The sequence below is a fragment of the Eschrichtius robustus genome, chromosome 15 (assembly GCF_028021215.1).
Source record: "Eschrichtius robustus isolate mEscRob2 chromosome 15, mEscRob2.pri, whole genome shotgun sequence".
Taxonomy (NCBI): Eukaryota; Metazoa; Chordata; class Mammalia; order Artiodactyla; family Eschrichtiidae; genus Eschrichtius; species Eschrichtius robustus.
Window position 1 is genome coordinate 47,072,932 of NC_090838.1, and position 27,754 is coordinate 47,100,685.

Genomic DNA, 27,754 nt, shown 5'->3' on the forward strand with positions numbered 1-27,754 from the left:
CAGAGAACTAAGATCCTGCAAGCCGTGCAGTGGGGCCAGAAAAGAAAAAAAAAAAGACAATTAAAATTCTTTCCAAGGAAGTCACACTTACTGTTTTAAGTTCTTGGCGCAACTGCTGGTTATAATTTGTGGACTCTTCTAATCGAGCTTCTAATGCAGCGATTTTTTCTTCTTTTATTTCAAGGGACTTCTTTAGAGTGGATTCTAATTTTGATTCCAAAAGTTTGTATCTATTATCCAAGTATAAAAATAATATAGTTCATTATTGGAGGTCAGAAAATTATTTTTAAAGATAATTTATGACCACAGATACTGATATTATAAATAGACTTTATAAAATAGTCTTTCTAAAAAAGAAGCAAATTAAATTATCCTGCTCTTACTGCCCACTCCCCCTTTTAAACTATTCCTGGTAATGAAAAAACAAAAAATCACTGAGTAAATCAGTAAATCACAGCTCCAAATTACATTTTAGGCTGTCAAAAGCGAAAATTAGTACTCAAAAAAGGCATCTGGAAGATCTGAGTCTCAAAATATTCCTTTCAGTTTTGTGAGAATAGAATCTATACAAAGAGTAAGTGGATGGATTTATCACATTATTAAGCATTTGTCTATGATATTAATATGTAATGTATTTATACAAGTACATATGAATAGTTGACTTAAAGCTCACTGAAGACTTTACATTCAAGGCATAGAGTACTTGCAGAATACTAAAAAAAAAAGGAATGATATGTTAAGACACAAGATACTGGTGACAGAACAGGAAGAGGAAGATAGATCTGAGTGTCAAAATTTTAGTTATTTTTTTGAATGGTGGGTTCATGAATATTTATATTATTCATAAGGTTTTTTTTTTTTTTTTTTACAAAAAAGGACAGTTCATGAACACACTTTGAGAGTGAACCACAGACTAGGAATTACGGATTAATCTATTTCTACACCTAAGAACCTCAATGACTAAACCAAATAAAAACCTAAAGTACAAATATGAGAAATTTTTATCATACTCTGCCTCTTACTGTAACTAATTTGTGTGTATATATTTTCTGCTCAGCCAGATTTTAAGTTCATTGAGAAAAGAGAACAAATCTCACTCATTTTGGTATTGGCTTGAGTCAACAAACAATTTTAAAGCATGTAATGAGTGTGACTTTGGATATATTAAATTTGTGATGCCTGAGTTCTGGACTGTCCAGATAGAGATGTCCAGTAAGCAGAGAATAATATGGGTATTAGCTGAGATGATGGACAGGAATGCTCATGGAATGGATAAGAGGCTTAACAACATAACCCTAGGAAACCATATTGAAAGAGAAGGCACAGGAAAAAGAGCTGTTAAAAGAGAAAGACAAGAGTGATCACATTGCACTCTGTTTGCAATTCCACCACTAAATTTACTTTGTTGCACTCTATCTATTTATACATTCAATTCCACAATTAGACTGTATATTCCTTGATGGCAAGAATAAATATCTTAATAATAACTGTATTTTCAAAGGGGGTCAGAGGGAACGACATCAACTGAAAGATGAAAAGGTTAGACTAACAAAAGAATTAGGGATACCATCTGAGATGAGAGGTAAAGACAGATGCAGACACACATAATTCCAAGATGGAGGGGATGGAATGTTAAGGGAATTTATGTCTGTGAACTCTAATTTTCTTTGTGATGTTAAGGTTAACTTACTTGCTGAGAAAGAAGCAGGTTTAGTGGCTTAAGACACTTCGTTTCCTGATCCCCCCGATACGATCATAGTTATTAACTGCTCTCAATTCCCTTTCCTAAAAGTTTTATTTCAATATACACACCCTTATCTCCATATCTAATGCTTTCATTATAAATGAAAATGTGTGGATTAATGAATACACTTACATCTTGCCTAGACTATTACAATAGCTTCCTAAATGGTCTCTGTACCTTCAAATTTGTCCCTTTTCTAATCCATCTATAATGTCACTCAGGACTGCTCAACACACCTTTGTGCTTTATTTGCATGGAATGCCCTTCCCCATTTCCACCTTGCAAACTTCTGTCATTCTTCAAGATCCAGCTGAAACATTATTATTTATTTGATGCCTGATAATCAGCAGATAATAAAAGCTTAATTAACATTGATTAATTGTATGAAGTAAGGTTTGGGAAGAGATACCACATTGTGAAGGGCCCCTCAAAAGCTGGGTTTATAAATTTAAAACAGGGTCAGTTAAGGCAGATGCATGGTTTGCTGTACTTTTTGCTCTACATCTAAAATGTCTTACACATGACAGGTAGAAAATCTGTCTGAATAAAGCAGAGATGCATATTCAGTATCTATATTAAAAGATAGTCAACTAAATTGTCCCTTAACGATGTGTTTAACTCAAAAAATATTTTCTAATGAAATACCTATATAGTAATTAATTCAATTAAGATTGCTTGAATTGATTGCTAGAATAAATGCCTCAAGTTACTCTATTTGTTATTATAGAACTTTTAAAAGTATCAATCTATTCTATTAACTTTGAATATTCTCAAAATTACATAAATAAATCCCATAAAATCAGCATTAATTTTTCCTATATACATTTAATATAAAATATACTTACTAGAACAGTAATAATGGGTAGACAACAAAAATACAAATTATATAGTTACAAAAATTCCAATGAATTAAAATCTAGTGTACAAAAAACAATATTCTTAACAATACACACTTCTATTCTAGCTGGAATCATGTGGCCAACTAGATACCAAATAGTAGACTACTTGAAAATCCAATTAACTGATAGACTCTATTTACCATGGTAAATTCTCTTTAAACCTGTTGAACATTCTCAAATTAAAGGATATAATTTTTTATTCTGTTTGTCAAGCCTTAGTTTTTCACATTATTTTCAACCTTAATTGCTTCTCAGTCTCAAAATTAATGTTTGAAAAACAAAAAAATTATTTCCACTGTTTCTCAGATAGACTTAGTACTCACCTGTCATCAGTACTCTGCTCATCATGTAAGAGTCGCTCTTTATTTAACCCTATCTTCTCAAGCTCATGAGTTAATTTTTCAAGATCATTATTCATTTGTTGAGTCTTCAGTTTTTCACTCACCAAATCCTTATTTTAAAAGTAATGCAAAACTCACATGAGTGTTATGAACATAAACATCCAAGAAATTCAACCAAGATTCCAACTACCACCATCCAGGAATACATACAATTTAAACCAGGAAAGACAGAAATGCTGTTGCTGAGCTTTTCCTTCATAAATAAAAAATAGTTAGGCAACAAAATTATCACCTAGTTCAAAGAGTATTGTTTTCCTTCTTTTATTTTGCTAATAGTTCGTTTTAACTTTTTAGTGTTTAAAGACTAAAAGGAGAAACTTGTACTTGTGATTACACACCTTAGGCTTGAAAACTGTGGGGAAAACAACACATATCCATTAACTTTTTAATAATGAACTAGAACCTTATTGCACATTTCTTCCTATGAATATATGTTGGATATAACACCCTTCTCCCACCACAAGCACCCTCTCCCAGTGGAAGAGGCCTAAGATATTGAACTGAATAACTAGGCGGAATTCTTAGAGATGGGACCAGGAACCTATTGTTCATGTCTGTATGACTGTAGAACAACAGAAAGAAAAAAAAAAAAAAGAAAGGATAATAATGGTCCCTTCTCAATGCCTCTTTAGCAGAAAGGCATATTTCCCAATGTGAGCTTCTGTCAGAATGCTAACTAAGATATTTTTCAATTGAACTTAAAGGGTTATCATATATAGTATAGCATAGGGATAGCAAGTAAGAGCCAAGCATGCTATCTCCTGAGCTATACCAACAATTTATTGCCAATCTACTCATAAATTTCAGAATTCTTCTCAACACACAGATCCAACCAACTACCAATTGTTCAACGTTGACCTTTAAATTCAATCTGATTTGCATTCTGTAGCTTAGAAGTCAAAATTCAAGGGGCTTTGAAGTCTGAAAGATCTGGATTTAAATCCAGGAATCCAAATCTACCATTGTGGTCTTAAGTAAGTTACTTAATGTCTCTGAACCTCAGTTTTCTAATCTAATGGAGATAACACCTATAAAGGATTGGCTGTAAAAACTGTCCAGCATTTGGCACATTCAATAACTAGTAGCTATCACATTCAGTAACAGTTTTGATCAAAGGTTTTAATATTACTCTGAAATAAAAGTATAAAATTATAATGTAATAAATAAGTCAGATAACACATGTAAACCTTATTATTACAATTTCTTTAAAAATACAATTTACATTTGCTCCTTAGTTTAACAAAAGTAGGAAACTTGGAAACTGCTTCTAATTCTAAATTTCTACTTTGAACCGTAAATAGATGATGCAAATTACTGAGTTAAAACTTAAAGAGCCCTGAGTTAAAAATATAAAAATATTTGTCTGAAATTTAAGTAACTATATTTACCTCTCGTAATGTAACTAAAGTTTTTATATCAATAGTTGCTCTTTTCACGAGCTCCTTATTTTCTTTCTCTAATTCTTTCAGACGAATGCAGGATTCTTTATAAATACCAATCTCTTTGAAAAGCGTTTTGTTTTCTTTTTCCAAATTTCCAATTTTCACATTATTTTCTTCTAATGTGGTATCTTTTATTTCTGCTTGTTGTCGGAGTCTCTTATTTTCCTTCTCCAGTTGTTTCTTATCCTTTTCCAGTTGAGAAGTCTCTTGTTCTAATGATTTGTTTTCTTTTTCTAGCTGTTCTAGTCTTTTGCTAGATATTTTTAACTCTTCTAGGTTTTTTTGCAATGTTTGATTTTCCATCTCTAAGTCTTGTAGTTCACTTTCCAACTGCTGAATTTTTTTATTGCTGTTTTCTAGAGCTTTCTGTAGCCTTTGATTTTCTGTATCTAAACCCTGGTAGCTAACCTCTAAGCGTTCTGTTTTCTTGAAAGATGCTTTCATGAGCTCTAAACCTTTCTTAAGTTGTTCTTTTTCACTTTCCAGTTCTTTGTTTTCTAGTTGTAGCTGAGCCATTTTCATGCTTGCACACTTCAAAGATTCTACATTCCTTCGCAGTTCTAAGTTTTCCTCATCAAGCTGGGAATTCTCTTTCTCTAGGGATTCTAACTGAAAAGTAAGGTTTTTAAAGCTATCCAATGTTTTTTTAAATTTCCTATTTTCTCTTTCTAGCTCTGAATTTTCTTGTTCTAAGGCCTCAATTTTTTCACAAGTAATTTTTAAATTGGTTATCTTTTTCTGTAACAATTCATTTTCTTTTTCAAGATGATGTAACTCATTTTCAAGTTCTTCTGCTCGTTCTCCTTTTTCTTTATAATGTTCCAACTCTTTTCTGATTTGCCTTTTTTCAAATTCAATCTTGCTTAGCTTGCTACTGGTTTCCTTGATAGATTCATGGAGAATTTTATTTTCTTTTTCAATGTCTTTCACCCTTGCTTCAGCACTTATCTGGGAGCGCTGCCTTAAGGAGGACACAGTTTGATTCAGATGTTCATTTTCCTGTTCCAATATTTTAATCTAATTAAAAAAAAGAAAGGAGAAAATTTAAAACTTAACTGAACATGAACTAAATATTTTAACTTACATAGATTTCCCCCCTCCAAAAACTAACAGGGAAATCACACCATAAAAAGGTGCTAAAACCGTCTACCTTAATTTTAATTCCAACAAATATTTACTGAGAGATCACCATGTACATATACTGCCATGTCTTTAAAGTTCACATCTTTAGGGAATCCATAATGTAAAGGAACGGTTAAGAGAAATGTATTGAATATTAATCAAAATGATCTTCAGATCATTTATGGTTACATGTTTTAAATTCAAATATGAGTACAGGTGAAATGTACATACATATCTTCTTGAAGATACAAGCTTTTACGTTCATTCAATAGATTTCACAATGCATATACACAGTGAGTCCTCAGTAAATACACTATTTGCTATATGTGCATGTACATTGGTGTGTATTTGTGTGTATTTATTCCCTAAAAGAATTCTAATTTTGAAACATCAAAATAACAAAATCTCTGGTACATTTTAAAACTAGTCCATCCAATTTATACCACGGCCTACTGTAATGGTTCTTAAAATTCGGTGTGTAAAACAATCCCGAGAACCTTGTAAAAGTAGAGATTCATGCTTAGCTCTAGAATTTTTCTTCTGTAGCTCTATGGAAATCTGTATTTTTATAGGTGGCCTGAGGACTATACCTAGATAATACAGAACAAATCATTTTACTTCTTTTTTTTTTTTTTTTTTCCTTTTTGGCCACACCGTGCAGCATGCAGGGTGTGGGATCTCAGTTCCCTGACCAGGGATTAAACCAGTGACCCCTGCAGTGTAAGCGCAAAGTCCTAACCATTGGACTCTCAGATAAGTCCCCATTTTACTTCTAAAAATTAGAAATTTTAAAACAGCCAGTCACTTAATCTATTCAATTCTCAGTTTCCTCAAGCATAAAATGAGAATAACCAATAAACACTTGAAAGCAAGTACGAAAATATCCAAGATATGTGCTGCCACCACTTGTCCCTCCTTAGTGGGATCAGAGTAGAGCTGCATTTCACCCCAACTTCATTCAGGGACTTTAAAATCTGCAGTTCTATTCCACTGACACTTGAAAGCAATTCAAACACAGGCACCACAAAATTTTATACCAGATAATTATTAAGCACACTGGCAATTTAAAAAATTCTAAGCTTTCCCTTCAACTTGCCTAAAATGCATGGGATAGAAAATGAGGTAAAACCATAGTTATGTTAAAATCTAAAAAATTCTAAAATATTTCCATTTAACATTATTATGAACATTTTGCACAAGCTTTAAAATAACTTGTGTTAATAAATTTTAAAATATGTTGCTTAATAGGAAATTTAAGAACCTGTCTCTCTGAATTTTCTCTAAGTGTTTCAATTGTTTTTTCAAGCTGAGCTTTCTCCTTCATTAGATCCTTGCTTAAATTCTGACAATTCTGAAGACTTTGCTTTTCTTGAATAATCTCATTTTCAAGAATTTCAACCTGGAGAAAATGAAATCACAAAACAATATATCATTAAATATTTCACAATAGTGGAAACATGTAAAAACAAAAGCTAATCATTGAATAAAGGATAGAACACAGTTTTAATACTCAAATGGTGAAATTTAAGAATTTCATAGAAAAATTCAAGTATTGATAACATTCCAAGCTAATTTTAGCAGCTGTATGAAACGTACAGAACATGACTATCTTTCTTATCCTCTGCATCTTTGAGGGCAAAGTTCTACTTCTAAACACAAACATAACTAAATATATACACACGTGCCATATGAAGAATGTACAAATCTTATTGAAAACTCTCTTGGCTTGAATGGATTTGTAAAGTGAAATTTTAATTAGTCAAGGAATTTCAGTGCTCAAGAAGGAAAAGGTGAGAAAATGAGGAAACAAGAAGGGACTTGGATTAAAATAAAAAGAAAAGAGAAAGAAAAAAGGAGACTACTAGGGAAAAATAAGGTCTGAACAAAACTCCAGCAAATACTTAAATTATACATTTAAACTTATTGTGAATTACACATTTTAAAGATATAATAAAGTATGAGGTTAATAAGTATGAAAAAGCAAATTCAACTTCAAAATATGCCGAACTATTGATTTCCCATTATATAACATATTCAAACCAGGTAATAAAAAAAAATAAAGAAGATTTGGGTATGTAAAATACTCCACTTCAAGTTTAAATATTACTTAAATCCTTATATTAATAGTAAGGAACTCTAAGAAGTAATATCTCAAAAGCATCAAGTCACAAATCTAATCCAGTAACTCAATTCAACATTAATTTACACAATCAGGAAACTTTAAGCTATTAATAACTAATCTGGTTCTCCCATTATTGATCGAAATATATGGATAGTAGTTATTTAATTAAATGCATCTGTTGTGTTATGGAATTCAAGTGAAACATTCAGCTTACAAAAGATATTCAATGAATTGATCAAAAATTGCTGGAATCATAAGAATTTACTAATTAGACTTTGAAGCTAATTTCAAAATCAAATTTCCAGATCCAATTATAGTGACAAAAATAAAACTGTTCCAAATTCTAAATGGTCACTCTTACTTTAACACTATATTTATTGTGAAATACTTATTAAGATTATTTGGTTAATGAACTAAAGATGATGCAAAAATGTTTTAAAAGAGTAAAATCTTGCAAGAATATCAAGGAGTCTAGTCTATCTGCATTATCAAAGGCAGAAGTTCTCAAGGCATGGCTCCAAAACAGCAGGATAAGCATCCCCTAGGAACTTGCTGGAAATGAGAATTCTTAGCCCCCACCCCAGACCTACCAAATTACAAGCCCTGGGCACAGAGCTCAGCAATCTGTACCTTAACAAGTCCTGAAAGTGATTCTGAGGCATACCTGTTCAAAACTACAGGTCTAAAAATTAGAGGGATTTTCATAACCGAGTCTAGAAACCCAGGATCCATCGAAGGAAAAACTAGACATGGCTGACTACAAATAGAAATAAAAATTAATTCATAAGGACACATGTTTAAGAATATTTATTACAGTATTGTTCACAGTGACCAAGAACTGGAAACTAAAGTGAAAGCACATTTTAGAGAGTATATGTGATGGGAGGGGTTCATGATAAAAATATCAGGTATGCTTTTATAATATGATTTCTATTTATGTATTGTGTGTGTGTCTGTGTATGTGTGTGTGTGTAGGCAGAAAGATATGCAAAAATAAATTCCTTGGTCTAACTGTCCCACAATTGGAAAACAGAATATCTCAGAGATATTGCGGGTTTGGATCCAGACCACCGCAATAAAGTAAATACCGCAATTAAATGAGTCACATGAATTTTATGGTTTCCCAGTGCATATAAAAGCTGTGTTTACACTACGCTGTAGTCTATTAAGTGTGCAATAGCATTATGTCTAAAAAAACAATGTACACACCTTCAAATACTTTACTGCTAAAAATGTTAACCATCATCTGAGCCTTTAGCAAATCATAATCTTTTTGCTGGTGAAGGGTCTTGCCTAGTTGTTGATGGTTGCTGACTGACCAGCGTAGTAGTTGCTGAAGGTTGAGGTGACTATGCAATTTCTTAAAATAAAACAATAAAGTTTACTGCGTTGATTGACTCTTCCTTTCATGAATGATTTCTCTGTAGCATGCAATGCCATTTAACAGCATCAGAACATTTTTCAAAATTGGAGTCCAAAATTGGAGTCACTTCTCTTAAACATTGCCACTGCTTTATCAACTTTATGTAATATTCTAAGTCCTTTGTTATCATTTCAACTATCTTCACAGCATCTTCACCAGGAGATTCCGTCTCAAGAAACCACTTTCTTTGCTCACACATAAGAAGCAACTCCTAATCCATTAAAGTTCTATCATAAGAGTGCAGCAATTCAGTCACATCTTCAGGCTCCATTTCTAATTCTGGTTCTCTTGCTATTTCCTCCACATCTGAAAAACTTCCTCCACTGAAGTCCTGAACCCCTCCAAGTCATCCATGAGGGTCAGAATCAACTTCTTTCAAACTCCTATTAATGTTGTTACTTTGACCTCTTCCCATGAATCACGAATGTTCTTAATGGCATCTAGAATGGTGAATCCTTTCCAGAATGTTTTCAATTGACTTTGCCCAGATCCATCAGAGGAATCACCTTCTATGGCACCTATAGCCTTAAAAAATATATTTCTTAAAGAGTAAGACTTGAAAGTCGAACTTACTCCTTGATCCATGGGTTACAGAATGGATGTTGTCTTAGTGGGCATGAAAACATGAATCTCATTGTAAGTCTACACCAGAGCTCTTGGGTGACCAGGTGCATTGTCAATGATCGGCAGTATTTTGAAAGGAATTTTTGTTTGAGCGGTAAGGTCTCAAAAGTGGGCTTAGAATAGTCAGTAAATCATATTATAAACAGATGTGCTGTCACCCAGGCTTTGTTGTTCCACTGAAAGCGCACAGGGAAAGTAGATTAAGCAGAATTCTTAAGGGCCCTAGGATTTTTGGAATGGTAAATGAGCACTGACTTCAATTTCAAGCCACCAGCTGCATTAGCCCCTTACCAAGAGAGTCAGGCTGTCCTCTGAACCTAGGCACTGACTTACTCTCTCTAGCTATGGAAGTCCTAGACAGCATCTTCTTCCAATAGAAGGCTGTTTTGACTATGCTGAAAATATACTGTTTAGTGTAGCCACCTTAATTAATTATATTAACTAGATATTCTGGATAATTAAATACAGCTTCTACATCAGCACTTGCTGCTTCTGTTGTACTTTTATGTTATGTAGACAGCTTCTTTCCTTCAATCTCACAAACCAACCTCTGCAAGGTTCAAACTTTTCTTCTGAAGCTTCCTCACCTCTCTCAGGCTTCAAAGAATCAAAGAGAGGGCATTTCTCTGGATTAGGCTTTGGCTGAAGGGAATTTTGTGGCTCGCATGTCTTCTATCCAGACTACTAAAACTTTCTCCATATCAGCAATAATGCTCTTTCACTTTCTTATCATTCATATGTTCACTGGAGTAGCACTTTTAATTCCCTTCAAGAACTTTTTCTTTGCATGCACAACTTGGCTAACTGGTGCAGGAGGCCTATCTCTCAGCCTGTCTTGGCTTTCAACACGCCTTCTTCACTAAGCTTAATCATTTCTAGCTTTTGATTTAAAGTGAGAGACGTGCGACACTTCCTTTCACTTGAACACATAGAGACCACTGTAGGTTATTAACTGGCCTAATTTCAATATTGTTGTGTCTCAGGGAATATGGAGGGCCAAGGAGAGGGAGAGAGACGGGGGCTCACCAGTCAGTGGAGAAGTCAGAACACACACACCATTTATGGGTTAAGTTCACTATCTTATATGGGTGCAGTCTGTGGCACCCCCAAACAATTACAATACTAACATCAAAGATCACTGATTAGACATCACCATAACAAATACAATAACAATGAAAGAGTTTGAAATATTGTGAAAATTACCAAAATGTGACACAGAGACACGAAGTAATAAACAAATGCTGTTAGAAAAATGGTTCTGATAGATCTGTCTGAAGCAGGGTTGCTTTAAACTTTCAAGTTGTAAAAACCACAATTATCTGTGAAGTGAAATAAAGTAAAATGCAATAAAAAAAAGGTACACTTGTATTTCTGTTCAAAGTCTAGTTAAAATTCAGGTTTCATAATCCCTAAATTGTGGTATCTAAATACCACTTCCCACTAAAAGGAACAAGGGCTTTTTGGAGAAATAGCTGTTTTCAGGACTGAGGCAGGAAATGTTTAAGAGAACACTTTGTCATGGTAGAAAGCAAGGAAGCTCTCCAGGAGTGCTAAGGTCATGTCATAAGGATTCAGGAAGCAGCTTAAAGAGTTGGGAGAGTAAGAAAAATAAATACAGTGTATTAAAATACTTTAAATATTTTTAAATCCATGAGTTCATAATGACACTAAAACAAACAACAAACTCACTCATTAACTATCTCAGGAGGATATGAGAGAACTGACTCATTACTAGGAAACTGGTAAATAAAGGTAAAGAATCAAACATTCATCCTACTTTACCCCTAAGAGCTGTTCTCAGAGTAACCAGTGGTGGTTTTTTTTTTAAACCAATAGTTTTTAAAAAGAAAAGTTTTTTCTTATAGAAATACTCTAGCTACCAAATTAAGAAGGGATGATATAATATCAAGATTTTGTAACCTCTGATTAATTCAAGGATCTAAGCAAATGATTTTCTATGACAACTAACATCACAGAAAGAGAGACAACCAGACATGTGCCACCTGTTTGAGGTTTCTTCAACAGAAAACTTTCTAGGAAAGAAGAGTCAATCTATAGACTAAAAAAGACTTAAGGGACACATCAACTGATTGAATGTACTGATCTTATTTGGATTCACATTCAAATAAAATATTTTTTAAAAATCTTAATAGATTTGGAAAAATTTAAATGCTGGCCCAAAACTAAGATTTTTTAAGTGTGATAATGTCACTGTTCTTTTTTTAAAAACTTCCTTACTTTTTAGACATTTATACTGAGATATTTATTGGTGAAATAGTACGACATCTAGGATTTACTTCAAAATCATCTAGTGGCTGTTAGGAGAGTATCAAGGGTAGAAGTAAGACTGGCTATAAGTTAATAATTATTGAAGCTGAATGAATGAGTCCAGAGCTGAATGAGTTCATTCACTTCACACTTTGTAAGTTTGAAATTTTATATAATAAGTTAAAATAATATTGAGGGTACACTAAAAGCTGGAAAATAAATGTTCTATCTCAGTGCTATTTATTTATACTTTTACATATACTTTTTTACATTACATTAAATATTAATTTTTATTTACCTTCTTACTTAGTCTTTGATTTTCTTTTTCAATTTTCAGGATCTTGGAAGTGGTGCCTTCTACAGAATCCATAGTACTCCGAAGCTCTTCTACAGTTTTTGTCAAACTCTGATTTTCCATCTCCAACTTCAACAACCTACTTGATGTCAATTCATTTACCTCATGGCCCAAGGATTTTTGTGGTGCTGTAATATTGAAAAATACGTCACTGGTAAAACTATGTTTACTCTTCACTATTTAAAATATTTAGTGTAAATACACGAAATCACCTGGTCCTTAACTTTATAAAAAATTTATAAAGTTATGCAAGATAGACACAATAAGAGATATAAAATACAGGTAAATATTGAATTTCTAATTCATCCATAAGCATTCTAGTGAAAAAAAAAAGTACAAAATTAAGACTGAAGTGACTAGACTTTCAGTTCTAGTTCCATGAGAAATTAACTTTAACCTCAATGACTCTTAGGTTACTTTGACAAAATATAGTTATTACTCTGTGTATCTAAGAGAGTCATTGTGTGACTCAAATAAGAAGTATAAAGCATATCCTACATCACACTTTCAAAGATAAAGGAAAATAGTTTGAGGGGGAAAAAAATCCTAATCTGATTCTGAGAAAGGCAAGACAGTACTATACACTGGTCACTTCAAAAAAGTCTTTCTCTAAATGAAGAATCCTGGCTAATTATGTGTAAACAGCAACATGCAGTCCATTTTGCCAACAGAAATCATCTTTCTAAGTAGCTTTCAGCATTCTATTTTTTAAAATAAGAAAACTCAGTTTCGACTTCTGTAAATGATGCTCTCCAGTAAGCCAAAAATAATTATTTTTAATAACCCTATAACAGACTCATTAAATATTTTGATGATATAAAAATATTAGGATTTACAAATGAAATATGACACTTAGAATTTATTTTGAAATCCTAGACTTCAGGAAGGGAAATAAACAGAAATACAGGAGGGAATTTCTGGGTCTGTCTACTTTTGCGTACGTTTGAAATCCTCCATCATAAAAAGCAAAGAAACACACACACACAAACATGTAGCCACACAAGTCATACATTCTTTTAAAAATTAGGTAGAGTAAAATATCCCCTAGATTTTAAGTAAAGAAAGCCTCAATTCTTATTTCAAGCTTTTGTTCTAGTCAGCACATTGTTAATCTTTTATTAAAAGCTAGTATACTAGGTAGTCATTGACTTTTTATAAATTCCATTAGTTGTCCAAGTCTTCTTAAGTACAACTCTAACTGCATGATTTGAGGTCATGCATTTCAATCAAACAAGATCAGGCTACAAAACATGGTATGCCTTAATAAAGCTTTCAATACTACATGCTTTGAGGAAGCTTCCAGTCAGACTACAAAGACTTTAAAAGGATACTTACGACACATTTTTAACATGGGAGATTGTCTACGTTATATTCTTAGATGAAAAAAGGAACCTTAATTGTATATACACACTGATCTGCTGATATAAAAGATAACCCTGCGTGTGTAGGAAAATTCTAGAAGCAAATTTTGTGAAATGTAAAAGGCAAGAAATTATTAGTGACTTTGATTTCCTTCTTTATATTTTTCCAGAGTTTGCAAATTTTCTAGAAAGTCCCTTGTATAGTTAAAAAAAAAAACTATGCCACACTAAATGAATTTTATGTTCTATGACCCCCACAAAACAAATGTGATATAATGATAATAATAATAATAAAAAACACTCAAATGCTTACTATTTACTAGGCACAGTTCTAAAGGGCTTCATTAACAAATTCAACCCTCACAACAACCCTATAAGATAGTACTTACTATTATTATCCCCACTTAACAGGTGAGAAAACTCCTAACAGTGTTAATTTTAACTAATGTAATAGTAGAAAACATTTAAGTCTGAATTGTTTTCTTTGTAACTAAATTCACATGGAATACAGTAAAAAAGTTCCACAAATATTTTAAGTAACACATCCCAGCAAATTCATTCTCAGCTGAATATAGTTACTTACTATGAAGTCAATTTACATGGGGTCCCAGAATCCGGAATTAGGTTCTCAAGTGTAAAATTAGGAAAAGCCTAATAGTAATAAATATGATGAGTCATCTGTAGAAGTAACTTCTTTAAGCGCCAGGTTATAAGCTCTTTCAGACCTTATGTCTACCTCACTGCTATATCCTCAGGGCCTGGTATAATATTTTACACATGGTAGGTGCTTAATAAATATCTGCTGAAGGAAGAAAAACAGGTGTAATAATCTAAATACTGGGTAACTAAGGAATTAGGGAACCAGTCTAATTCAAATAAATGTGACCTGGGTATAATTTAAATAAAGTATTGTATAGCAGTATTAGTAAACTCAAAGCTTTAACACAAAAAGCCACATTGTATGTGTGTGCCCCAGCTTTAATAAAGAGGACAAGTTAATGTGGAGCCTAGGAAATAGAGCCGAAAGTTAAAAATTTATCTGGGGTCTTTCATTACCTCCAGGGTATAAATGGTAGGTATAATCCTAAAATCCAACATATTGATGAAAGTAGCCATAAAGATCCTTAACTTGCTTTATTCTGGCTACATATTCACCAAAGAATATTCCCACTGCATTCTGATTTCCTATTTAGGTTTGCCTAAAGTCAAAGAACATGGTGACCAGCTAATGACTTTTCTTTTCCATTTAGTAGATGGCTGTATCTCTCAAAATAAAGTAATAAACTGATATCCCAGTTTATTGTGATATGAACATGAAATTGTGCCTAAACAACTGATCGAATCTGCTACTGCACTCAAAGTTGAGTTGTAAGACATGCAAACATAAGGACCAGACCCAGGCACGTGGAAATTAACATATTACTCTGTGAAATTCTATCTAGGGAGATATGTGGCCTTTTGCGACATCTCCAACCAGGGAAAATAAAGAACAGCAATGAAATATCCAGAAATGTAAGCATAAATACAACTTCATTTATTCATTCATCCATTTAAATTAAAAAAAAAAAGAGTATTGGAAATACCTTCAGAAATTTCACTAGTTCTGGATATTTGTTCCAGCTCCCAGCCAAGATGTAATGATTCGTCCATACTTTGTTTCTGTGCCATTTCCAAAGTCATATTTTCTTCCATTAATTCTTCAATCTTTTTTCTATCCATATCACGCTCCTTTTTTATTGGCAGGGAGTAGGGAGAGAAAAGAAAGCTAAGAAACAGTACAATTTCAAGCTAATATTTTATTACTTATAACTTTCATTTATCAGAAACTGTATAATGAGATAAATTGTGAGTTCCTTAAAACTGTCACAATTTGAAGCTAATAATCAATTATAATTATTACTGCTGGTCACTAAACTGATCAGGTATCTGATATCCTTTTATAGTGGTCTTTGGGGACACTGAAAACACCTCTTCATAGTCATTATATTGTTTTAATAATATAACAAATGATTTCTGACCCCATGATAAATTTTAGCAAATAGTTGTATTTCTATATTCTAAAGGAGTGTTTGCACAACGGCTTATTAGGGTTTTCTGAAAAACAGTAGTCAAAATTAATAAATAATACCCCTCTGTAACAAAAGCAGAAATTTCTACTACTTCTGAATTTATATAAAATTGGAAGCATCTAATTTATTTAGCTATCTCTTCTCTGTTAAGGCCTTAAGGACACTAGCCATCCTTGTCACTATAGGAAAATCAGATAAATCTTAGAATTTTTACTTCGAGGCCATGTAATAGATCTACCTTATAATACGTACCATTTCCATATCATGCAGTTTAGCCTTCAGCTGTAAATTTTCTTTTTCTAATTCATGTAATTTATCAGAACGAGCTCGAGTTCCTTCCAACTGGTCTTCCAACATGGTTTTTGTTTCTAATAAAACTTGATTGTCTTCTTTTAATTCCTATAAACATTTCAAGTAGGCTTTATTTGTCACAAATACATTAATATGTTAATTTTTAAAGCTCTGAAACATAAAAATTCTTTATTATAAAGTAAGACATTAAGCTGTCTTTATCAACAGTTCTATGCAAGAGTAAAGCTACTGAATAACAGAAATATAGTTGGTTTCATTTTATTTCCGAGAATTTATTATATAAACAAAATACTCAGTACTTACATTAGGATCAATAACACTACTATAATTTCACATGAAATTGTCAGGGTATATTTAAATTCCTAAGTCACAAGGATAAGGAACTCAGTATAAGTATCTTCCAGATATTTAAGACACCAATCGCCAAAGAATCAGGGCTTAATTTATTTACTGAAATAGATTTAGGTTTCTCTCTACTTGAAAGTGAAGAATTTGGGGGTTTTGAGTAAAATACCAAGACTTGAATTAAGACTCACAGAATCATAAACCAAGGCTTTTATCAATAAATATTTTACATAAACATCTTTAAACTCCTACGTATGTTTTGAAGACATGTTCACAAATCTATATTGCTAAGTTTAAGCCTACGGTTTATATGCTGAAGTCAAGAGAAAGTATATTAAAACAGTGGCATCCATGAGGATCCCTTAATAGTGCCACGCATACGCCTATTTAAACAATTAACAAAGGACTAATATACACCTTATCTTTGCACTCTATTGGGTCTATTTTCTGGTAACATTCAGGCTAAGTTCTAACTTTCTGTTATAATGTTTTCATTTCCTGATTTAGCATACTCCTTCTTTCTTATCCCCATATTAAAACTGACCAAAATCTTCTCTGTTTACAGACGATGAAGAAATCACGGAGAAAGGAAAAAAGAATGCCAAGAAGCAAGGATTTTCAAATTCTTGCTGTCAAACTCAACTTCATGTAACACAGAACTGCAACCATTAACTAAGAAAAATTGTTTTTTCTAATTTGTTCATATATATATATATATATAAAGAGAGAAGACAAATGGGGGTGGGAGGGAAGAAAAAGACAGAGAGGTGGGGGGAGGGGGAGAGAGAGAGAGAGAGAGAGAGAGAGGGAGACAGATATTGATTTCATCTTCATTGATCCTAATTTAGTATTCTGAGTTGAGCAGCAATCAGAAATATGTTTCACACTCACTTCTAGGAACGAGTTAGAAATTAGTAGAGATATATACTTTATTTTGATTTCAAAAGTCTTCGCTACATATAATACTAAATAAAGGAATGAAAGAAGAGCCCCAAAGAATTCAATAAAATGAATAGCATCCAAAAATCCCTTTTTACAAGTCTAAACAATATGCTGATCTATCATAAAATAAACACCTGATGCTATTTACAGTTTGCTCAATGTTTCAAGATTTCCTTACATTTATTAAAGTGTATTTTAAATGCATTTTGAAAAATCATAATACTTCTAAAGAAAAGAACTGTGAATGGTTTAAATTACGTAACATACCTCAACTCTTGCCTTATAAAATTCAATATCATGTAGCCTCTCTTTGTATCTGCTAACTTCACTTTCAAGCTTATCAACTCTGACGGCCTTCTCCCGAAGCGCATCTAATTCATCTCGATACATTCTTGCAGAACGAGCATCCGAAAGCAAATTCATGTTCTAAATATAAACAAATATTAATATTTAAAATATTATTTTCTATTTTCAAATTGATAATCCTTGGGTTGTACAATTTGAAGAATTTACCAAAAAAACACACAAAAAAACAATGACTTGTGTACTTTTTTTTTTGGCCGCGCCCTGTGGCATGTAGGATCTTAGCTCCCCGACCAGGGATCGAACCCGTGTCCCCTGCATTGGAAGCGCAGAGTCTTAACCACTGGACCACCAGGGAAGTCCCTGACTTGTGTACTTTATTATTATTTTTTTTAAATTACTTATTTATTTGCACCGGGTCTTTGTTGTGGGAGGCGGGCTCCTTAGTTGCGGTTCACCAGCTCCTTAGTTGCGGCACATGAGGTCCTTAGCTGTGGCATGCAAACTATTAGTTGCGGCATGCGTGTGGGATCTAGTTCCCTGACCAGGGATTGAACCCAGGCCCCCTGCATTGGGAGTGCAGAGTCTTATCCACTGCACCACCAGGGAAGTCCCTGACTTGTGTACTTTAAAAGTGTGATTTTTGTGGGACGAGAAGGCCAAGTGGTTAAGGCGATGGACTGCGAAAAGTGTAAATTCAGTGGTATATAAATTACACCTTAATTAGTTTTTTTAAAATGAGGAGATAAAAAAGCCTTTTTTTAAACCAAGAATAAGAAGTATTTTAAAAATATATGTTTCTAGGGACTTCCCTGGTGGTCCAGTGGCTAAGACTCCGTGCTCCCAATGCAGGGGGAGCGGGTTTGATCCCTGGTCAGGGAACTAGATCCCACATGCTGCAACTAAAGATCCCAAATGCAGCAATGAAGATCCCGCACATGGCAATGAAGATCCAGCATGCTGCAACTAATACTCAGTGCAGCTAAATAAATAAATAAATATTAAAAAATAATAATAAAAATTTTTTAAATATATGTTTCTATACAAAAATAAAAGCATATGCTTGTATACAAACTTTTATATATAATGTTCTCCATTAAGAATGTAAAAAATATTCAGGATATTTTAAAGTAAGTAAACCTCTCCTCAACATAACCATTTGCAATGAATTTAAGGTGAAAAGTTAACTTTAAAATGTCAGATAGTAAAAACACAGTAGAGGCAAACTGTTACAAAAGTTGATCATTAGTTACTTTAGAGAAATAATGTTTCTACCCAGACATGTTACCAAAATCCTGCTGAGTTTTTAATACTTTCACATGAATGATTACTTGCATATGATTAGTACATATCTTTACGCCATTTGAAATAAGTATTAAAATTCAACCTTTTAAAAGCCCTCTTGTAATCCTTTGAGTAGCAGTAATCAAAGTGTGATCCAGGGAAATCTGTGGGTCCCTGAAACCCTTCCAGGGAATTCATGAGGTCAAAACTATTTTCATAATAATACTAAGACAGTACTTGCTGTTTTCACTCTCATTCTCTCATGAAGGGACAATGGAGTTTTTCAGAGGCTACATACATGGCATGTGATATCTTAACAGATTGAATGAAGAAATATTCAATAGATATGAGAATCTGGTAGTCTTCAATTAATCCAGGCATTTAAAAAAGAGATTTGCAAAAATATAAAACACTACTATTCTTCTAATTTTTTTTTTGTTTTGGAAAATAATGGTTATTTAATTACTATATAATTTTTATGTTAACATGGAGTCGATTGAGTATTATTTTTAAATGAATTAATAAATACTTTTTAAATTCTTAGTTTTAATTTCAAATATAGTAAATTCCAGTAAAGAGAATACACATTAAATAATCCTCATTAATCTTCAAGAGTAAAGAAGGGTCTTGAGACCAAAAAGATTGAGAATGACAATTTTAGATGGAACACAAATACAAAAAAAACCCTGCTACCAAGAAGTGGAATAGCAGCAACAGCAAATCTAAAACTAAAAATTATGATCCCTAGATTCATTCATCTAGAAAGGTCCCAGTTTATGATCCCGCAAGTGAAATGTTCCCTGAATTTAAAATGGCAGGTTAGGTGAAGTAAGGAGAAGAAATAATTGTCCAGCCTTACCCCAATCCTTACCATTTATGGGTTAAAGAAGACCTCTTGTACTACCTCTAAATGAAAACGAAACATTACAGAGTAATTAAAAGAAGCAAATTCTTAAACAGTCTTGGTTCAAGATGAAAAAACACAAAGCATTAGAAAAAAAAATAGTATTTAAAAAAGTAAAAGTTTGGATCTTATTTAGTAGAAACAGTGAAAAATTAAAAAGCATTCTGTCATATATAAGGTTAACATAAAGCACCATCAGAGAGCAGAGACCTAGAGTTGTTCCAGCTTCCAAGCCCACAGAAGCCAATACATAAAAAAGAGAAACCTGGAACTGCACCAGTCCTAAGAGGCTCCTTGGAATCTTAGCAAAGTTTGAATAGAACTAATAGAGAAAAAAGAAAATTCCAAAGACTTTTCTAGTTTTGATTTCTAGTTTTGGTTGTGGCATTTGTGAAGAGAGAAACACTGAAAAAGTCATTGGATCTCATGAAACCTCAGTAAGCAGTAAGGCAAATGTTATATATTATAAGGACAAAAATCAATTTCCAATTGATCCTATATAATAAAAGTTCCAGGTACAAACCTCTTGTTGCAGCCTTTTTAGTTCTATTTCCATTTGCTCAAGTTCTTGTTTACAGTCCAACAACTGTTCAGTCTTTTCCTCCCTTAAATGCAAAAAAATATTTATTAAATAACAAACTTAATGCTTTGAAAACTATGATCATCATCTGTATCAATACAAACTTATTATCATTATTAAACATCTAGTTTAACATAGTACTGGCCATAACCCCAACCTAGGGAAAAAGACAGAGAAATTGGTATTAGGAATTTATATGACTGGATGTCATGATACTCTCCCTTAAAGTTCTCCAAAGGCTAAGAACCTCAGTGACTAATGTCCTCATAGTTCATAAGGTAGCTTCTCTCTCTTCATCTTTTCTGCCATCCCCCAATTCTCACTCTCCTTTAGCTTTCTCCCTCTCTGCCTAGTCAAAGACAAATAAGCTGGAAGAGTTTTTATGAAAGGCAATACTATCTGGGTCTGAGACTTCTAACGGTCTCCAAACTATTTTCAACATTTACAATGACCTAAAGAAAATGATACACTGCCACACAGATACATAATACATTTTTGACCAGAGACGTATTACAGCTACAGGAGTTAGTTTCTGCAAAAATCCCCCTGTTAAAATCTTTATCTCTGTTGGTTTCTTCCCTATAATCTAGACATCTTTGTATTCCTCCTACTATACACTTTTTTCTTTTTAAATTGCTTTACTTCTAACTCCCATTTTCTATCTCCCCTTCAGAGCCAAGCTCCTCAAAGTAAGTCTCCACTCACTATCTCTACTTGTCCATCTTCTGTTCTTAAATAATAACAAGTAAATGTTCATTGTGTAAAACAATCTGTTTCTAACATCTTATACCTGCTTATGTTTAAAATTTATTTTCACCAGAAACATTTTTTATTGAAGTATACTTGATAAACAATGTTATGTAAGTTATGGTTATATACTACAGTGATTCACAATTTTTAAAAGTTATACTCCATAAAATATTGGCTATATTCCCTGTGCTGTACACAATATATCCCGTAGCTTATTTTATACATAAGTTTGCACCTTTTAATCCCCTACCCTTATGTTTCCCCTCCCCCTTCCCTCTCCCAACTGGTAACCACTGGTTTGTTCCCTGTATCTATGAGTCTGTTTCTTTCTTGTTATATTCACTAGTTTGTTTTATTTTTTAGATTCGACACATAAGTGACATCATACAGTATTTGCCTTTCTCTGTCTGACTTATTTCACTTAGCATAATACCCTCCAAGTCCAGCCATGTTGTTTTAAATGGCAAAATTTCATTCTTTTTATGGCTGCATAGCAGTCCATTCTATGTATATATACCACGTATTCTTTTTTTAATTTTAACATCTTTCTTGGAGTATAATTGCTTTACAATGGTGTGTTAGTTTCTGCTTTATAACAAAGTGAATCAGTTATACATATACATATATCCCCATATCTCTTCCCTCTTGCGTCTCCCTCCCTCCCACCCTACCTATCTCACCCCCCTAGGTGGTCACAAAGCACCGAGCTGATCTCCCTGTGCTATGCGGCTGCTTCCCACTAGCTATCTATTTTACATTTGGTAGTGTATATATGTCCATGCCACTCTCTCACTTTGTCCCAGCTTACCCTTCCCCCTCCCCGTATCCTCAAGTACATTCTCTAGTAGGTCTGCGTCATTACTCCCGTCTTGCCCCGAGATTCTTCATGACCCTTTTTTTTTTGTTTTAAAAATAGATTCCATATATATGTGTTAGCATACGGTATTTGTTTTTCTCTTTCTGACTTACTTCACTCTGTATGACAGACTCTAGGTCCATCCACCTCACTAGAAATGACTCAATTTCGTTTCTTTTTATGGCTGAGTAATATTCCATTGTATATATGTGCCACACCTTCTTTATCTATTCATCTGTTGATGGACACTTAGGTTGCTTCCATGTCCTGGCTATTGTAAATAGAGCTGCAATGAACATTGTGGTACGTGACTCTTTTTGAATTACGGTTTTCTCAGGGGATATGCCCAGTAATGGGATTGCAGGGTCGTACGGTAGTTCTATTTTTAGTTTTTTAAGGAACCTCCATACTGTTCTCCATAGTGGCTGTATCAATTTACAGTCCCACCAACAGTGCAAGAGGGTTCTCTTTTCTCCACACCCTCTCCAGCATATATTGTTTGTAGATTTTTTGATGATGGCCATTCTGACTGGTGTGAGATGATATCTCATTGTAGCTTTGATTTGCATTTCTCTAATGATTAATGATGTTGAGCATTCTTTCATGTGTTTGTTGGCAATCTGTATATTTTCTTTGGAGAAATGTCTATTTAGGTCTTCTGCCCATTTTTGGATTGGGTTGTTCATTTTTTTGTTATTGAGCTGCATGAGCTGCTTGTAAATTTTGGAGATTAATCCTTTGTCAGTTGCTTCATTTGCAAATATTTTCTCCCATTCTGAGGGTTGTCTTTTCGTCTTGTTTATGGTTTCCTTTGCTGTGCAAAAGCTTTTGAGTTTCATTAGGTCCCATTTGTTCATTTTTGTTTTTATTCCATTTCTCTAGGAGGTGGGTCAGAAAGGATCTTGCTGTGATATATGTCATAGAGTGTTCTGCCTATGTTTTCCTCTAAGAGTTGAATAGTGTCTGGCCTTACATTTAGGTCTTTAATCCATTTTGAGTTTATTTTTGTGTATGGTGTTAGGGAGTGTTTTAATTTCATTCTTTTACATATAGCTGTCCAGTTTTCCCAGCACCACTTATTGAAGAGGCTGTCTTTTCTCCACTGTATATTCTTGCCTCCTTTATCAAAGGTAAGGTGACCATATGTGTGTGAGTTTATCTCTGGGCTTTCTACCCTGTACCATTGATCTATATTTCTGTTTTTGTGCCAATGCCATACTGTCTTGATTACTGTAGCTTTGTAGTATAGTCTGAAGTCAGGGAGCCTGATTCCTCCAGCTCCGTTTTTCTTTCTCAAGATTGCTTTGGCTATTCAGGGTCATTTGTGTTTCCACACAAATTGTGAAATTTTTTGTTCTAGTTCTGTGAAAAATGCCAGTGGTAGTTTGATAGGGATTGCATTGAATCTGTAGATTGCTTTGGGTAGTAGAGTCATTTTCACAATGTTGATTCTTCCAATCCAAGAACACGGTATATCTGTCCATCTGTTTGTATCATCTTTAATTTCTTTCATCAGTGTCTTATACTTTTCTGCATACAGGTCTTTTGTCTCCTTAAGTAGGTTTATTCCTAGATATTTTATTCTTTTTGTTGCAATGGTAAAAGGGAGTGTTTTCTTAAGTTCACTTTTAGATTTTTCATCATTAGTGTATAGGAATGCAAGAGATTTCTGTGCACTAACTTTGTATCCTGCTACTTTATCGAATTCATTGATTAGCTCTAGTAGTTTTCTGGTAGCATCTTTAGGATTCTCTATGTGCAGTATCATGTCATCTGCAAACAGTGACAGCTTTACTTCTTCTTTCCGATTTGGATTCCTTTTATTTCTTTTTCTTCTCTAATTGCTGTGGCTAAAACTTCCAAAACTATGTTGAATAATAGTGGTGAGAGTGGGCAACCTTCTCTTGTTCCTAATCTTAGTGGAAATGGTTTCAGTTTTTCACCATTGAGAACGATGTTGGCTGTGGGTTTGTCACATATGGCCTTTATTATGTTGAGGTAAGTTTCCTCTATGACTACTTTCTGGAGGGTTTTTATCATAAATGGGTGTTGAATTTTATCCAAAGCTTTTTCTGCATCTATTGAGATGATCGTATGGTTTTTCTCCTTCAATTTGTTAATACGGTGTATCACATTGATTGATTTGTGTATACTGAAGTATCCTTGCATTCCTGGGATAAACCCCACTTGATCATGGTGTATGATCCTTTTAATGTGCTGTTGGATTCTGTTTGCTAGTATTTTGTTGAGGATTTTTGCATCTATTTACATCAGTGATATTGGCCTGTAGTTTTCTTTCTTTGTGACATCTTTTTCTGGTTTTGGTATCAGGGTGATGGTGGCCTCGTAGAATGAGTTTGGGAGTGACCCTCCCTCTGCTATATTTTGGAAGAGTTTGAGAAGGACAGGTGTTAGATCGTCTCTAAATGTTTGATAGAATTCGCCTGTGAAGCCATCTGGTCATGGGCTTTTGTTTGTTGGAAGATTTTTAATCACAGTTTCAATTTCAGTGCTTGTGATTGGTCTGTTCATATTTTCTACTTCTTCCTGGTTCAGTCTCGGAAGGTTGTGCATTTCTAAGAATTTGTCCATTTCTTCCAGGTTGTCCATTTTATTGGCATATAGTTGCTTATAGTAATCTCTCATGATCCTTTGTATTTCTGCAGTGTCAGTTGTTACTTCTTTTTCATTTCTAATTCTATTGATTTGAGTCTTCTCCCTTTTTTTCTTGATGAGTCTGGCTAATGGTTTATCAATTTTGTTTATCTTCTCAAGAACCAACTTTTAGTTTTATTGATCTTTGCTATCATTTCCTTCATTTCTTTTTCATCTATTTCTGATCTGATCTTTATGATTTCTTTCCTTCTGCTAACTTTGGGGTTTTTTTGTTCTTCTTTTCTAATTGCTTTAGGTGTAAGGTTAGGTTGTTTATTAGAGATGTTTTTTGTTTCTTAAGGTAGGATTGTATTGCTATAAACTTCCCTCTTAAACTGCTTTTGCTGCATCCCATAGGTTTTGGGTCGTCGTGTTTTCATTGTCATTTGTTTCTAGATAGTTTTTGATTTCCTCTTTGATTTCTTCAGTGATCTCTTGGTTATTAAGTAGTGTATTGTTTAGCTACCATGTGTTTGTATTTTTTTACAGATTTTTTCCTGTAATTGATATCTAGTCTCATAGTGTTGTGGTCGGAAAAGATACTTGATACGATTTCAATTTTCTTAAATTTACCAAGGCTTGATTTGTGACCCAAGATATGATCTATACTGGAGAATGTTCCATGAGCACTTGGGAAGAAAGTGTATTCTGTTTTTTTTGGATGGAATGTCCTGTAAATATCAATTAAGTCCATCTTGTTTATTAATGTATCATTTAAAGCTTGTGTTTCCTCATTTATTTTCATTTTGCATGATGTGTCCATTGGTGAAAGTGGGGTGTTAAAGTCCCCTACTATGATTGTGTTACTGTCGATTTCCCCTTTTATGGCTGTTAGTACTTGCCTTATGTATTGAGGTGCTCCTATGTTGGGTGCATAAATATTTACAATTGCTATATCTTCTTCTTGGATTGATCCCTTGATCATTATGTAGTGTCCTTCTTTTTCTCTTGTAATAGTCTTTGTTTTAAACTCTATTTTGTCTGATATGAGAATTGTTACTCCAGCTTTCTTTTGATTTCCATTTGCATGGAATATCTTTTTCCATCCCCTCACTTTCAGTCTGTATGTGTCCCTAGGTCTGAAGTGGGTCTCTTGTAGACAGCATATATACGGGTCTTATTTTTGTATCCATTCAGCCAGTCTATATCTTTTGGTTGGAGCATTTAAGCCATTTACATTTAAGGTAATTATCGATATGTATGTCCTATTACCATTTTCTTAATTGTTTTGGGTTTGTTGTTGTAGGTCTTTTCTTTCTCTTGTGTTTATACCACATATTCTTAATCCATTCATCTGTTGATGGACACTTAGGTTGCTACCATATCTTGGCAAGTGTAAATAATGCTACTATGAACACTGGGGTGCATGTATCTTTTTGAACACCACATTAACAAACTGAAAAATAAAAACCATATGATCATCTTGATAGATGCAGAAAAAGCTTTTGACAAAACTCAACACCCATTTAGAATAAAAAGTCTGCAGAAAGTGGGCATAGAGGGACCATACCGCAACATAATAAAGGCTACATATGACAAACCCACAGCTAAAATCATACTCAATGGTGAAAAGCTGAACGCATTTCCATTAAGATCAATAGTAAGACAAGGATATCCACTCTCACCACTTTTATTCAACATAGTATTGAAGTCCTAGCCACAGCAATTAGACAAGAAAAAGAAATAAAAGGAATCCAAATTGGAAAGGAAGAATGAAAACTGTCACTATTGGCAGATGACATGACACTATAGATGAAACTGAGCAGGACCCTGTGGGACCCTCCCAGGTACAAGTCCTTTTCATGTCGCCTGTTTGTTGTTTGTAGGAAATAGGCTTCATTCAGCCTCCTGAAGCTCCCTGAGTTCCAAAGGGCAGATTCAAACAGTTGCTAATGAGGGAAGGAAGGGAATGTAGAAACAACGGAGGAATAGTCAAGAAACAACTGTGCAGCAATAAAGCAGGGTCCTGGTGCCTCCTCAAGGAATATACATAACAATACCTTTGAGTTCTTCTACAGGAACTAAGGCCCCCACTCAGGTGGAGGATGGTCACTTCAGGCTGAGCACAAGATTCCTGGAATACCACCCTGTTACCTAACCACCAACCAATCAGAAGAAAGTGTGCACACAGAAGATAACAAGACTCTGACCACCTCCAAAATGATTCTCCTTTTAAAAACTTTCATGGTCAAGCAGAATCTTCAGAGTTGGTTTTGGACACAAGTCTACCTTCTCCCCAGGGTGCTAGCCTCCTGAATAAAGCAACCTTTCTTTTCGAACCAATACTTTTCTCTCAAGTACTGGCCTTCAAACAGTGAGCAGCTGAACCTAAGTTCAGCAACACAGATAGAAAATCCTAAAGATGCAAACAGAAACTACTAGAGCTCATCAACAAATTTGGTAAAGTTGCAGGATACTAAATTAATATACAGAAATCTGTTGAATTTCTACACACTAACATTAAACTATTAGAAAGAGAAATTAAGGAAACAATCCCATTCACCATCACATCAAAAATAATAAGATATCTAGGAATAAACCTACCAAAGGAGGTAAAGGACCCATACTCAGAAAACTATAAGACACTGATGAAAGAAACTGAACAACACAAACAGAAGGAAAGATATACTGTGTTCTTGGATTGGAAGAATTCATACTGTCAAAATGGCCATACTAACCAAGGCAATCTACAGATTCAATGCAAACCCTATCAAAATACCAATGGCAGTTTTCACAGAACTAGAATAAATAATCTTAAAAATTGTATGGAAACACAAAAGGCTCAAATAGCCAAAACAGTCGTGAGAAAGAAGAACAGAGATGGAGGAATCATGTGCCCTCACTTCAGGCTACACTACAAAGCTCCAGTAATTAAAACAGTATGACACTGGCACAGAAACAGACAATAGATCCATGGAACAGAATAGGAAGCCCAGAAATAAACCCATACATTTATGGTTAATTAATCTACAACAAAGGAGGCAAGAATATAC

General features: G+C 33.8%; 1 protein-coding gene across 6 annotated transcripts in view; it reads right to left on the reverse strand.

Moving 5' to 3' along the window:
* The window catches only part of CCDC88A (coiled-coil domain containing 88A), a 126,087-nt gene that overhangs the window by 36,903 nt on the left and 61,430 nt on the right, over nt 1-27,754 (reverse strand). For all 6 annotated transcript variants that reach the window (XM_068563961.1, XM_068563962.1, XM_068563960.1 and 3 more), the window contains exons 9-17: nt 20,444-20,525; nt 17,697-17,855; nt 16,083-16,229; nt 15,345-15,489; nt 12,344-12,528; nt 6,870-7,007; nt 4,433-5,503; nt 2,967-3,094; nt 92-230 (exon numbers count right to left, since the gene is read on the reverse strand). In XM_068563961.1, coding sequence (XP_068420062.1) covers nt 92-230; nt 2,967-3,094; nt 4,433-5,503; nt 6,870-7,007; nt 12,344-12,528; nt 15,345-15,489; nt 16,083-16,229; nt 17,697-17,855; nt 20,444-20,525 — 2,194 coding nt within the window. The remainder of the gene's footprint in view (nt 1-91; nt 231-2,966; nt 3,095-4,432; nt 5,504-6,869; nt 7,008-12,343; nt 12,529-15,344; nt 15,490-16,082; nt 16,230-17,696; nt 17,856-20,443; nt 20,526-27,754) is intronic.